The sequence below is a fragment of the Motacilla alba genome, chromosome 4A, assembly GCF_015832195.1.
Source record: "Motacilla alba alba isolate MOTALB_02 chromosome 4A, Motacilla_alba_V1.0_pri, whole genome shotgun sequence".
Taxonomy (NCBI): domain Eukaryota; kingdom Metazoa; phylum Chordata; class Aves; order Passeriformes; family Motacillidae; genus Motacilla; species Motacilla alba.
The window spans coordinates 857,861-871,983 of NC_052045.1; the positions used below are offsets into that span (position 1 = coordinate 857,861).

General features: G+C 53.4%; 1 protein-coding gene across 7 annotated transcripts in view; it reads right to left on the minus strand.

Moving 5' to 3' along the window:
• The window catches only part of ATP11C (ATPase phospholipid transporting 11C), a 54,758-nt gene that overhangs the window by 26,904 nt on the left and 13,731 nt on the right, over positions 1-14,123 (minus strand). For 5 of the 7 annotated variants that reach the window (XM_038164732.1, XM_038164735.1, XM_038164736.1 and 2 more), the window contains exons 1-7: positions 12,788-12,832; positions 10,279-10,398; positions 8,138-8,227; positions 4,618-4,698; positions 3,557-3,664; positions 2,849-2,977; positions 217-320 (exon numbers count right to left, since the gene is read on the minus strand). In XM_038164732.1, coding sequence (XP_038020660.1) covers positions 217-320; positions 2,849-2,977; positions 3,557-3,664; positions 4,618-4,698; positions 8,138-8,227; positions 10,279-10,398; positions 12,788-12,817 — 662 coding nt within the window. In that variant the 5' untranslated portion in view covers positions 12,818-12,832. Of the gene's footprint in view, positions 1-216; positions 321-2,848; positions 2,978-3,556; positions 3,665-4,617; positions 4,699-8,137; positions 8,228-10,278; positions 10,399-12,787; positions 12,833-14,123 lie in introns of those variants that run through there. The other 2 variants (XM_038164733.1, XM_038164734.1) reach the window with 1 other exon arrangement.

Sequence of the window (14,123 nt, forward strand, 5' to 3'; positions counted from 1 at the left end):
GGAGGCTTCTCTGCAGACACGGAGCTTGGAAGACTTTGCCATGCTCACACAGAGGAGGCGCAGTAGCTTAGCAGCGCCTTGAGACACCTTCTGGTCTCTGCCCCAGAGCAGATGGACTTTGCTGTGCTGAACTGCAGATCCCCGGGCGATGGTGCTGAGGGGTCTGCAGGGGATGCACCAGGCAGCCGCAGGGCAGGGCAGGAGGGACAGACTCACTTGTAGAGGTCGGGCTGCGGCTGCTCACACTCGATGGTGGCCGTGAGGGTGTCGATGGCTTCGTCGGTGCAGAGCACCGTGGTGTCCCGCACGGCGTAGTGAGTCTGCACAGGAGCACAGGCCGTGTCACCACGAGCCCCAGCAGCAACCCCATCCCCAAGTTTTACACCCCACCACCTAAAATGCCGCCGTGCACGAGCCTGTCAGCACCAGCAGCTCTCCCAAGCCCTCCCCACGCTCCCACGAAGCGGCTGAAGCATCTCTCAGAGGAAGAATGGAGCCACCAGTGCCAAGAGAAAGCACAGCAGCAAGCACTGCTGGGCGTCTCATAAGGCACCCACCACAGCAGAGCATCCTTGGCTCTCCCCGGGGGACCTGTCCTGGGGTGGAGGGGAGGCTGCAGGTGGCCCCGTGAAGAAGGGGCTCACCGCCTGCCCTGGCTGCTGACGGTAACGAGCCACCAGCTCCAGCAGCAGGGACCAGGCAGAGCACTGGCAGACTCCAAGCTATTTTTAGCAGCTGCTGCTGCAAAGGTTCATCTCTCATAATTAACTGAAAAGCCCACAAAGGATCTGCTCGCTGCCTTTCAGGCTCTATTTATAGGAGCTCCTCAGAGCTCCAAGTCACGGCGGGCTGCACGGCAGGCTGCCTCCATCCATCCTCATAAACAAATTCATTAAAACGCTTCCTCCGCTCCTGACGTGTGCATCCCCTCCCTGCCCATCCCAGGAGTCACACTCTGCAGCCATGGCAGGAGCCATCCCCTCCTCCCTGAGCCCTGCTAACCTGCCTCCTCCAGCACACACGGGCAGATCACAGCTCTTGTGAAGCACAAGTCAAAACTGTGTCTGCAGTGCCCAGTACTAAACCCAGGCTTGTGGGGGGCTTTGCAATGCTCCCATCAGCAGAGACAGTGCAATTACTGAGTGATACTTCAAAGCCACCTCCCAATCAATTCCATGATCTTCACATCCTTCAGTGCATTTAGAAAACACGTGTTCTGTTAGCTAACGTATGGCCAAAGATTGGTGCTTCAAAGACAGAGCCCTGACAAAATCTCTTCCACCCATACCTCAACCTGACATGCCCCAAACACCAGAAAAATCCCCTCCAGCCAGGCAGCAGATACCCCTGCAGAGATGGGGTTAGGGTGATGACCCAAATGTGCTTCCCTCACACCCTTTTGCAGCAAACCCTGGTTCCTAATGTTAGATCTATTCCCCAAACAGAGCTGGCTTTTCCATTCCCTCTCCCCGCCTCAAACTCATCTTCACCTCCTCATGAAACAGGAGACAGCTCCCAGTCACCTACAGGAACCCACAAAGCAAGAAAACACCAGCAGAGTGCTTGATACAGAAACTCAGCATCACGTCTCCAGGCTCACACGTCAGTAAGAGCCGGGACTCTGCAAAAGGAATGTGAACTCATGCACATAACACACCTGACACTAACCAGCAGCAGCCTTTTAACATGGTTAGCCACTTTTAGCCTCAAGCCACTTCAAAGCTCCAGCTCCTCCTCACTAGTGGAACCAGCACTGTGCCACCAGCTCCCACCCAGGTTATCCAGCACCAGTTAACAGCCATCCATGGAGAAGAGGCACAAATCCCAGATAAGCACATCAGATCCACAGTGGTATTCCCACTGACTCCAGAGTGTGCTGGAATGAACCACGTCATGTTAAAGTATCTTCCAGTCCCACTACTGCAGCTGCTAGTATCTGTGTATTTATCATACACTTATTACATTGTTATCATATTATTATATTATGTATTATACAAATATTTATCAAACTCAAGTGAAACCAAACATTCATGTCTTCTGACGTGTATAAGTTCTTTGCTGCTGCTTCTTTCCCTAGTCTAGAGAAGGGGAGACAGAGAAAGAAAGAAAATACACTGGAGATACCCATCCTGAGCAAGACCAGTGTTAAGCTTCACTGCTTGCTCCAGGGAAAGGGAGGGATAATCCCAGAAGTGATGCTTTTCTCACGCTGGTGAAAAATTCCCCAAATGAATCCAGACACAAGAAGTCCCTAATCCCACTGGAAATGCTTGGTGAAGTACCAGGAGTGTTGGCAGGGCCTGGAAAGGGGCTGGAGAGCTGCAGGCACTGCTGGCCAGGTGCAGCAGAGCTCCCAGTGTGGCTGGAGCAGGGAGCACTGGCACGCTGCCTGCCGTGGGGCTGTATTGGGAAATGGCAACCCAGTCTGGACTGGGCAGAGGCTCCATTGGTAAATGGCAACCCAGTTTGGACTGGGCAGAGGTAAATGGGAACCCAGTTTGGACTGGGCAGAGGCTCTCAGTAAATGGCAATTCAATCTGGATTGGGCAGAGGCTCTATTGGTAAATGGCAATTCAATCTGGATTGGGCAGAGGCTCCATCAGCAAATGGCAATCCAATTTGGGGCAGTGCCAGCAGAAATGGCCCTTGGAGACAAACAGAGCACAAACAATCCCCCAGGGCTCACTGCTGACGCACTGGGAGCGGACAAGAGGCAGGAGCAGCTCCAGCAGCCCCAGGGATGGGCTCCACGGCAGCGCCCTCCAGCTCAGCACAGCCCCCAGCAGCAAGCAGGGCCATGCCCAGGTGACAAGAGCAGCTCCCCACGCTGCCCCAGCCAGCCCCTGACCTTGAAGTTGGACTCGCCGTCGAGGCTCGCTGTGGTGACGTAGCAGGTGCCATCAGTGCTGCTGGAGGCCAGAAATATCAAGTCACAGGGGAAGGTCTCATCTGCTTTCACTTCCACGATGTCTCCAACCTAGGAGAAAGGAAACATCCACATGAGAAGCCCTCTGAGCTGTCATGAGATGAGTATGATTCAGCTTCGCTCAAAGCCTAGGAGGCAAGCTGGGGTCCCAGAGGTGCACAGACCCCTGCCCACCCTCCAGAGCCTGGAGGGTGACCCAGCCCTGCACTCACAGCACCCACACAGCACAGCCAGGGTTTATCCCTCTGCTAAACCCTGATGGAGCAGGAGGCTGTAGCTGCCTGAAGTGCGCTGTGATAAATTAACATCAAAGCTAAGTGTACTTTCCTGGTGTCCTTGGGAGAGTAGGAAATAGAAGAGGACTGCCTGTCCTGGAGAAGTGCAGAATGCTGACAGATCTGTCACCTGTCACCCCGGTACAGCTTTTGTGAGACAGCTTTTCAACAGAAATCAAAGGCAGCTTCACTCCTCAACCAGGAACAGCTCTGGGAGCCTCTCATCCCAAAGCGAGCAAGCTGGGGCAGCTCTAAGCCAGGACACCCCTCCTCCCCTGCCCTTGTCCCCTCTGCACACACCCTGTTCCCACCAGCCTGGGTGAGAGCCACACGCAGGTTCTCAGTCAGCAGTTACCTTGATTTTTTCACTCTCTTTCCGCACTTGCTTTGCATTTTCCACAACAAAGACGTTGCTTTTGTTCACCTCGTTGTCAGCTCTGTGCCTCAACCAGTCCTCGTACCCCTGGGGCACAGACACAGGCAACACAAACTCTAACAAAGTCAGTAAACTAATGAGAAAGGAGGAGTGAGGATCAGAGGGACACGTTAAAACAATGAATAAGGCAACCGTCCTCAGACCTCCTTCATGCCTGACAAAACATCAACCAGAGTAGCTCAGACTGAATCAATTCATTTAAAAAACCTTCATATGCATATTTGACAGATTCAGAACAGATTAAAATAACACAAAAATAATCTATATGCGGGGCATGCAACAAGCAGCTAACCTACTGTAAGACATTTCTATTATTCTCAGCTTTGGTAAGAGCAGACTGATAACATGAATAACACATTCAGCAGCCTGCAACTCTTTCCTATGGTAACGCAGGATGAGACTCTTCCTCTTCAGTCTTTACTGGAAGAATCAGCATTGAGATTTGAAGCAGGGAGATTTTATTCTAGCTCTCCCTTTCCAGCCCCCATAGATGAAACTTCTTTTTTTATTATTCACTCAGGAAATTTTAAATGGCATGTGTGCCTGTGATGGGAGGCAAGAGGTCTTTTAACACCGCAAGAAGATGAGGAGTACGCGTTTTCAGGACTAGCTGAGAGGCTGAACAGAACCTGTCCTTTCCACCTAACACAGCAGCAGAGTGTGGGCTGTATTTGGAGCACGTCTCTGCAAGGACTCAGGGAGCGTTTCCAAGAAGAGGAAAAACATTCACCTAACACCAGAAAGCTTTACTGACCCTCACAGCCTGCTTCCCACAGCACAGGGATGCTTCACGCTGCCAGAACCAGCCCCCACACTCGAAGTGCAGCCTCTCTGGAAAAGCACCGGTGCCCATCTCGCCCTCTAAGAGGGTGCACCAAACCTACCAGCACACGTTGGTGGCTCCTGAGCACATTTAAATCCGTGTTTCTCTATCTACCTGTCTCAAGGAGCATCTCCTCCTCCCACAGTGACAGCTGTACCTGTTTGATAGCTGTGACAGTGATGACAAAGAACAGCGGGAGGCCACTGGTCACCGGGCTGGTTGGGGTGTCCACTATCACCTGCAGGGAGAAAAAGGGACTGCTGAGCCCTGGGTTCCAGGCAGAAGAAACCAAACCTTTGCTTGTGGGGGGAAAAGGGTGCTTATCCCACTGGGGGCAGGTCAGAGACTGGCAGAGGGAAAGGCGAGGAAGGGCTGGCTATGAAAGGGAGGGCAGTACCATCATCCTGAACCACTGACACTGGGAGGCTAAAAATAACACCCATCAGCCCAAATTACCTATGAAATACACTGCAGAACAGGGCATGAATATTTAAGCAAAACAGAAATCCAGGCTTTGTCTTTAGGCTCCCAAACTCGGGGCTCAGAGCATGATGTAGGCACCGTGGCTGCAGAGGGGCCCTGGGCAGAGAGCTGGATCCCTCCTGAGCTCCCTGCAGGGCTCCAGCCAGCACCAAGCAAAGAGCAAGCCCCTGGCCACCAGGGAAAGCTGCAGGCTGTGGGAATGCTGCTCCTCCTGGCTGCAGCAGGACGTGGCCTGGAGGGTAAGAATGCAGGAGAAGCTCACAGGGGCAGGGAGCACCTTCCCCTGCCAAAGCAGAACACCACAAACTGGTCATTCTGCCTGCTGCTCCTGGAGAGCACGAGGGCTCTGATGAAAGGGACAGGGAAGCTCAGCAGAAAGGCTTTGTGTCCCCACAAAGGGACTTTGTCTCTTGTTTGTGCTTCCCCAGCAGGCTCACACAGCAGCATTTGGATTTTTATTGTTTCAGGCTGCCTGTAAAAAGCTGTGTTAAGGACAGGACTCCTCTAATCAGCTACGTGGACATTTTTGACTATGAAATGCTGCACACTGCAATATTACCCTGCCCTACTGAACCCAGAGAGAAAAGCCAGAAGATTCTGAAGTGGAAGAGAGACACCACAAGAAGCAGCCAGATAAATGGCAGATGAGTTAAACAGCAGGAGGGTAAACCAAGATAAACAGCAAAAATACTCCCAGGTACACGAAGCCCTGGCTCACTCAAATGGGTGTAAAGTGTCCCCAAGCAGAAAGTCTGGTGGAAACCACACTTTGGAGAACAGCTCTGGGTGAGGACAGTGCCAGGTGTCACACAGACACTGCACACAGCACAATGATGGCCACTCACCAGGGCACTACCATGAAGCTCAGGCCAGTGAGCCAAAAGTTATCTTGCAAAAACTGGACAGGTTTTGGGAATCCAAGAAGAACTTTGGCTTCCTGCTGAGAAGGGCAAAGTGCAGGATCTCCTGCTGCCCAGCAGGAGAGTTTCCTGCACCGGACAAGTTATAGTTGGGTGTACTTATATTAAAAAAGCACAATTTCTGTCCACACGGACACAGGATTACAGATATAGGAGCATAATATGACATGAAGTGCCTGGAGTAATTCATATATGTATTTCTAGTTTGGACTCCCTGCAAAAGTCCCGTGGCTGGACACTACTCTTCCCCTTTGTGGCTGATTAAAAGCTGAGGGACACACGAACAACAAGCCAGGGGAAAGGCAGACGCCTCTGAAACTATTTCTGGACTGGTTTAGGACTTCAACAGCTTAATTTGAATCCACTTAAAAGTGACAAAAGTCCTCCTGTAATTTAATAGCTTCTCCTTAGGAGATTCTTAGGACACTAAGGACCACACTCCAAAAGTTATCTCCATTTTCCCCCTCGAAGAGACTCTCTGCAGGTTCCTAGAACAGCTTAGTGCCACCAGCTTGGTCTGTCACAAACACCCTTGGACTGTGCCCCTTCTGCCAGGAGAGTCCCTGTGAGAGCTGCAAGAGATGAACCCAAGAGATTTGTACTGTTTGTGTGCAGCGTGTTTCGTGCTGAATGTGCCTGCTTTGTCTCACCAATGGTCTGCAGTCACAGAGGAACAGAAGGCTCCATAAAGGTTTCACAACAGGCAGGGCAGATGCACCAGGCAATTCCTGGAGCACTGTGACACTTCACTGCTCATGCAGCACTCAGGGGGACAACCCCATTGACTTACAGACATTCAAACACAAGCACAAACATCCCAGATACGGGTGGCATTTTCCAAGGTACTGAAAGTGAGTGGAGTGGCCCTGAGTGCCTTTTCAAGGCAAGTGACGTCTCAGCATGGCAAGCCCGGGGGCAGGGGCTGCTCTGCACAGCAGCCAGTGCATCAGGGCTGCCAGGCTGGGCTCTGCTCAGCTGGGCTGGTTTGCTCTCTGACTGACCACGAGGGCTGCCTCCTGATTTTAGAGCTGCTCACAGAACAAAGACAAGGAGGAACAGGCAGGCTCCTCCCTCACCTGCACAGAGCTGCGCCTAAAGTGGGCAAGCAGCTAGACAAGCCCAGTTTGTAGCTGTAATCAGGAATATTCCATGGTCTGCAGCCAGAGGGTCAAGAGATAAGATGTAATAGCACGTCACTAAGTGGCCAGCTACACAAAAAGGACATCCTGACTCCCGGGTATCGCTTCGGCTCAAGGCAAATTACAAATTGGGTCTGACAAAATGGAGCAACGCCAGCGAAATGAAGAGATGGAGGCAAGCCAGCTGACGCCAGAGCAAATTGGCCTTTCATGTCACACTGCCAGCAGCAGCCACACACAGCCACGGCTCAGGATCCTGCTCCTGCAGCAGCCAGAGGCACTGGAAACCAGAGCCCTCGCTGCACAGGCAAGGCATTCCAGGCACTCGTGGATTAAACAGGAGCCTGGGAGAGAGTGATAGCCCAGTGCTGAGAGCCACAGCCCAGTGCTGAGCCACCCAAGCCCTGCAGCAGCCACTGGAGCCCTGTCCCCTGGTGCCTGCTGCCAGCCCCAGAGCTGGCTGCGTGCTGAGCCCCAGCCCAGGGTCTGAAATCTGCAGGGATTCTCCCAGAATCTCTTTACCCCAAGCAATTCTGGCAGCTTGTTTTCTTGGATGACAGAAAGAAAATGAGAATTCTGCAGGATCTGCCCCTCCACTCAAGCCACAAAGCAGAGCAGGAGAAGTTTGTGCCTGTAATAAATTTGTTGGTTTTGCCCATGCAGAGCAACTTCCTGAATCTTCAGGTTTCCAAAACTCTTCCTACGCATTTTCTGAATTCTACTCAGTACATCCCATCTCTCCTGCTTGCCTTGAAACTCATGATATCTGAGACATAAAAATATCATATCACTTGGAAATACAGAGATAAGAAACAGAAGCAGTAATGGTGACAAAAAAAACCAGATCTTAATTGCATAGCATCAAGTGTATTTTCAGTGGTTGAATGATTTTAACAGTTAGAATTAAGGTGGTTTTTCAGTGTTTCAGCAGTCATTCAAACCCCATCTCACACAGGCCCAGGTATTTTACTATTTTTATGCCTTGGATGGTGTGGCAGAATTATAACACAGCCTCCAAGTTCAAAATTTCCAAACTTCTTACAAGCACAAACAGTTTTAAAGCTCAGATCTGTTAAGCCGTGTTTAACATCAGTTCAGCCTAAACAAAACCCACTCTTAGCCTCAAAGCTCTTACCTGCACGAGGAAGATGATGAGGAAGTAGAAGTTGGCAATTCTTCGGAACTGCTCGAAGAGGTTCTTGGGGAGGAAGTTCCAGAGGGTGTACTGCGGGAGAGAGGCACTCGCCAGAGGCAGGCAGGGAGCAGGGCCCACACAGCACAGACAGCAGAGGCAGGGCAGCTCCCCTCGGCCAGGGCAGGAGCACACGGAGCAGCCTGCAGGGCCCAGCCCAGGGGCACCCCCGAATTCCTGCCTCGGGCTCCAGGGCCCAGCCCAGGGGCACACTGCAGCTGGGGCACCCCCAAATTCCTGCCTCAGGCTCCAGGGCCAAGCCCAGGGGCACACTGCAGCTGGGACACCCCCAAATTCCTGCCTCGGGCTCCAGGGCCACCCCCAAATTCCTGCCTCGGGCTCCAGGGCCAAGCCCAGGGGCACACTGCAGCTGGGACACCCCCAAATTCCTGCCTCGGGCTCCAGGGCCCAGCCCAGGGGCACCCCCAAAATCCTGCCTCGGGCTCCAGGGCCCAGCCCAGGGGCACCCCCAAATAAATTCCTGCCTTGGGCTCCAGGGCCAAGCCCAGGGGCACAGTGCAGCTGGGGCACCCCCAAATTCCTGCCTTGGGCCCCAGGGGCACACTGCAGCTGGGGTGCCCCAAATTCCTGCCTCAGGTTCCAGGGCCAAGCCCAGGGGCACACTGCAGCTGGGGCTGGGGCACCCCCAAATTCCTGCTCCAGCCTCCAGCCCCAGCTCTCTGCTGAGCACTGAGCAGTCAGGAGTGGCTCACAGTGGGACAGCTGCTAAAAAGGCATTTGTACACAGGTGATTTCATTACAACATAACCCACAGTGGATCCATTTTTTCCGAATTCCCACAACCATCTTAGAGATGCTTCTGTTAAAAAAAAAAATGTAAAAAAATCCATGCTTGCCCATACAGATTCAGTACGAGGTTGGGCTTCATTATAATTTTAAGATGGCTACTGAATAATTTACTTTGGAAAGCATGTGGAATTTAAGGACAACATGGAAAACAATGGGTCTGATATCTATCTTTCAGTCTGTCTGGAATGAAAAAAAATAAGCAGTCAAGTCTGAAGACCAATGTCCACTTAATTATAAAAGAGACTGGTCAGGTCCCAGGCCCAGCAAATGTAAAAGGAAAAAAAGAGCAAGGACGTAACAATCAAAAATAAATCAAGGAAGAACTAAAATTAGTGCTAAAGCAAACCATTTGTCAGTGAGGGAGCTGAGCTGGGGGAAGGTGTCCTCACTGAAGGCCCCTCCTGCGTGCCAGGGAAACATCAACGGGAGTGCTACACAAGTGAAACAGGCTGAAAGCCTTCCCCAAAAATAAACCCAGACACACAAAACAGGTAAGATCCAAGATGCAGAAAGAAAGGAGAGGGAAAAACCCCTCTGCAGCTCAAGCACAGCAAAACTGAAGCCCAAGTGTGTGCTGAGCATCAGGAATGCTGAGCACTGGCACATGTATCCAGCTGTGTTGACAATATGGAATGCCACTTGTTTGACATTTTACTCGAATTGCCTTCAAATCTTTTGAAATAGCTTCATGAATGTCGTGGAAAAAAGCTAAGCAGAAGGCAGATGGGTGTCATCACAGCTTTCCACCATAAACAAAAGCTGCATTAATACCATATGAATGTTTCCCCCCCTTTCATCCAAAGGGATAAACAGAGCATGGTTATTTTTGTGCTATCTCAAGAAAGAAAAACCCCACAGAATACAAAAAAAAGAGGGAATCATATTTTTATGCCCCTTTATAAAATAATGCCACTTCCCTTTGCAAATTTGAGTTGCAGTTATCTCATGCTGTATTGTCTTCTCTTCCCAAAGGGGATGCCAGAAAATTTAAAAAAAAACCCAACCCCATGAAATCAATATGCACATGTGCTTTGCTCTCATCCAGCCCACAAGAAAGGAACTTGTCCACACCCCCAGTGGCACTGATAGGATGAAAAAAAGAGTACCAAGAGAACCCTGGAGCTGTAAGGGCTGTGCCAGGCTGCTCCACTGCAGAGGCAGCTTTGCCTCTATCCTCCAGCAATTCTGCTCTCCCAGTTCCCAAATCCCCACCGGAGCAAACCAAGGGGGGACCCGAGCTGGCTCAGGGCGCCCTGGGCGGGCAGGGGGCTCACCTTGGAGGAGACAATCCTGTTGTCACAGAACTTCTGCGCCACGTAGGCCTCGGTGTCGGGCACGGGCCGGTGCCCCACCAGCACGGTGCGCGTGCCCACGCGCTTCTCCTCGCCAGCACACTGCAGGGAGAAAGCACACTGCAGCACAGGGAGAAAGGCTGTCAGCCCCCGAGAAGCCCAGAGCCTGTGCCCACAGCCTCCAGCCCCTCGGCGCGCCGCGCTGCCCGCCGGGAAAGAGGCACCCGGAGCTCCAAAATTCACCTCGAGCCCCAGGGAAAGCACTGAGAGTGAAGGACACCGAGGTTATCCAGCAAACCCAGGGATGTGCTGAGCCTGGAACACAGCTCGGCCATCAGCTCAGGAGCACAGCCCGCCCCACGCCCCAGCAGGACAGGTCACTGCACTGCTGCCCGGGCCAGGACAGCTGCTGCCTGCAGCTGCAGCCTGTGCCAGGTTATTCTTCCTTCTTGAAGGAGAAGGTGTCTTTATCGAGCACTTCGAGGCATTAGGAACACAATTCAGCAGCTATACATCTCTTCCCAGCCCTGACCTGGAGAATCCTTCAGCTCAGGGTTTATTCAGTGCATGGAGGATGAACTGCACCCTCCCTTACACTCACTCCTCTGCCCAACCCTCAAACCCATGCGAAATGTCTCAGCAGCACACTGGTACACACAGATCTAGTGCTCAGCTCACAACACCAAAAGGGTCTGCTTCTGCTATTTAAAAATCTCAGCTAAAATCACGAATGATGAGGCAGACAGCTTCACAGCACAAACTCCTCAAGATGACACACACGGTGCTGGGAAGCCAGCTGGGCTTGCTGGGGGTGTAATTTAAAGCAGAATGAGATGTCACAAGTGAATGTCAGCCTCACGTCACGGGGGCCTGATGACAGCCCCACTGCTCGGCAGCAGGATGAGGGAGCTGCAGCAGAAAAACCTCAGCAGGGAAGCAGGACTGCTCTGCAGGACAACACAGCCCCTGCACAGAGCCAGAGACACCTGGGAGCAGCAGCACAGGTGAGCCCAGCCACCCCTGGGGCAGTGACAGCACCCTGCAAACCACAGACAGACCCCCTGTCCAGAGGGGAGGATGCTAACGCAGGGCAAACAAAGCACCTGAATGCACCAAAAGCACCAGAGCTCCTCTATGTCAATGTAACTCTTCAACATTTCCAACCTGTTGGAACTTCTTTTAGAACCTTTCCCAACCTGTGAGGAAGCTGAGGCCAGGCAGGTCCCGGCAGCTGCCAGGGGCTGAGGCAGCACCCTGAGCTCTGTCTCCATCAGCCCCAGCTCTGGCCAGCCCAGCACACTCATGTTTCTCAGTGAACCAGGAAACTTTAATTTCAAAAACAACAGAACTGTGCAGCAGTTTAAAAATCAGCTTTTTGCTGTTAAATGAAAGGGGGAACCTTTTTTCAAAGCGTCCTTGCCACAGATGCTCACAGCCAAGGGAGACGACCTGGCCAGCACCAGGAAGCATTCTGTGATGCTGAACTTAAAACTACACAGTGAATTTAAAATGCCCACTAAGAGCGAGTGGGGGAAGAGGGGTGAGGGGGAAAGAGTGGCGTTAGCCCAGGGTAAGATTCCCTTAGGGTTCAGTTTTCAAATCTCAAAACATGAACAGGGAAGACATGGGTCACAGTCTCTGGTTCGAGGACACTAGCAGGCAGCAGGGCTGCTGAAACACCAGCAGACACTCCTCATACTCCACAGCCATACCAATCCTCAGCCCTACAGTCTGCTTGCTTTGAAACCCCACCAGAGCAGGAGTCAGAACTGCCAAATGCCTGTCCCTAGCCAGCTGCCCAGCACGGGCTCAGCCCCTGCAGATGGACACCCAGGAGTGCCCTGGATCCAGCTCAGCACCCCTCGTCCAAAGGGCTCGTCACAGGCAGCTGTGCAAACAAAACCCAGCTGGAGAAAAGGTGCTCTGAAGAAAACATGCTAAGACAGAAGGCTTGGGAGTAACTGCTGCTGGGGGAAAGTGTCAAAACCAAAACCTTAAACAGTTAAAAACCAGGGGACCTGGAGCAGCAACAACTGAACGGATCCTGCTGCAGGAGGAGCAGGATCTGCCCAGAGGAAGGAGCAGCTCTTCCCTGCCTCTGCTTCCCACCCATGTCTGCACAGCTGTAATCAGAGAAGTGTTTTTACACCATGCCTATGCTTGGGAGGTGTGCTGACTGCTCTCACTACAGCCACGCTCACACCTCCGGTGGCTGATGCTCAGAGCAGGAGGCTCCTCATGCCCTACATGATGTCCCTGCACCTCCCCACAGCAGCAGCCACCAGCACCCCCAGCACTGACCACCTCCACCAGCTCCCAGACCGGGCAGGGCTGGCACACACTCCCAGCCAGGGAATGCCACCACGCTCCCAGGCACACCACCACCACGGCAGCAGCGAGCAGCACCTCTTCCAAACCACAAACCAGACCCAAAAAAGGCTCCCTGATGCATCTGCTGCATTACAGAGGTGCCAGCCACCGTGTGACCCACCTGTGCCCCAGGAGCAGGAGGCAGAGCCATCCATCCACGCCACAGCAGCAGCAGGCAGCTCAGACAGATGTCCCCAGGCTGGTCCCCACCGTGTCCCTGTGCAGGCTCTGGAGCCAGGCGTGCCTGGGAGCACCCCTGCAGCACAGGGAGGAAGCGACAGCTTCCCCTGCCCCTGGCACGGCGCTGGGAAGGAGCAGGGTCAGGCTCTGCCCCTCACACACACTGGCACGGAAACCACCGAGCTCTGCTCAAAGCACTGCTGGAAAGAGTCCACCAGGATCTCCTGACTATCCACGGAAAGCATGGTGCACGAGAAGCCTCAGAGCGGGGAGAACCCAAACCCAGCTGCGGTGTGCTGCTGGCCAAGCCACACCGAGTCAGCAGCAGCTCCTGGGGGGCCTTCACCCCCCAACGCCCTGCTGCTCACCTGCAGCATCACTGCACAGCGAGTGCCAGGCCAGGTAACAGCAGCTCTGTAACCCCACTGCATCCCAGCCCTCTCTGCACAGTGTAACCAGGCTGCCAGGTAACAGTGGCTCTGTACCCCCACTGCATCCCAGCATGGTCTGACCAGGCTGCCACGCTCACAGTGGCTCTGTACCCCCACTGCATCCCAGCCCTGCTGCACAGTCTAACCAGGCTGCCATGCTAACAACAGTGGCTCTGTAAGCCCACCACATCCCAGCCCTCCCAGCATGGTCTAACCAGGCTGCCACGCTCACAGTGGCTCTGTAACCCCACTGCATCCCAGCACAGTCTAACCAGGCTGCCACGCTCACAGTGGCTCTGTAACCCCACTGCATCCCAGCACAGTCTGACCAGGCTGCCAGGTAACAGAGGCTCTGTAACCCCACTGCATCCCAGCACAGTCCAACCAGGCTGCCACGCTAACAACAGTGGCTCTGTAAGCCCACCACATCCCAGCCCTCCCAGCATGGTCTAACCAGGCTGCCACGCTCACAGAGGCTCTGTAACCCCACTGCATCCCAGCATGGTCTAACCAGGCTGCCACGCTAACAGAGGCTCTGTAACCCCACTGCATCCCAGCCCTGCTGCACGGTCCAACCAGGCTGCCACGCTCACAGCATTTCACTCCCCATCCCCTCCACAGCCCACGGTGTCACACCAGGGGCTGGAGGGCTCCACACCCCATCCCTGCCCAGCCCCAGAAGGCCAGCACAGCCCAGGCTGCAGCAGGAGGTGCTGGCTGGGCTCAGGCACCCAAAGCTCTCCCTTGGAGGAGCCCAGCCTGGCCCTCGCTGGTCGCTAATAGATTGCTACGTCTTAATAACAGCTCTCAACACAGACTTAGAGGCAGATTTAGGGAATAACTGCC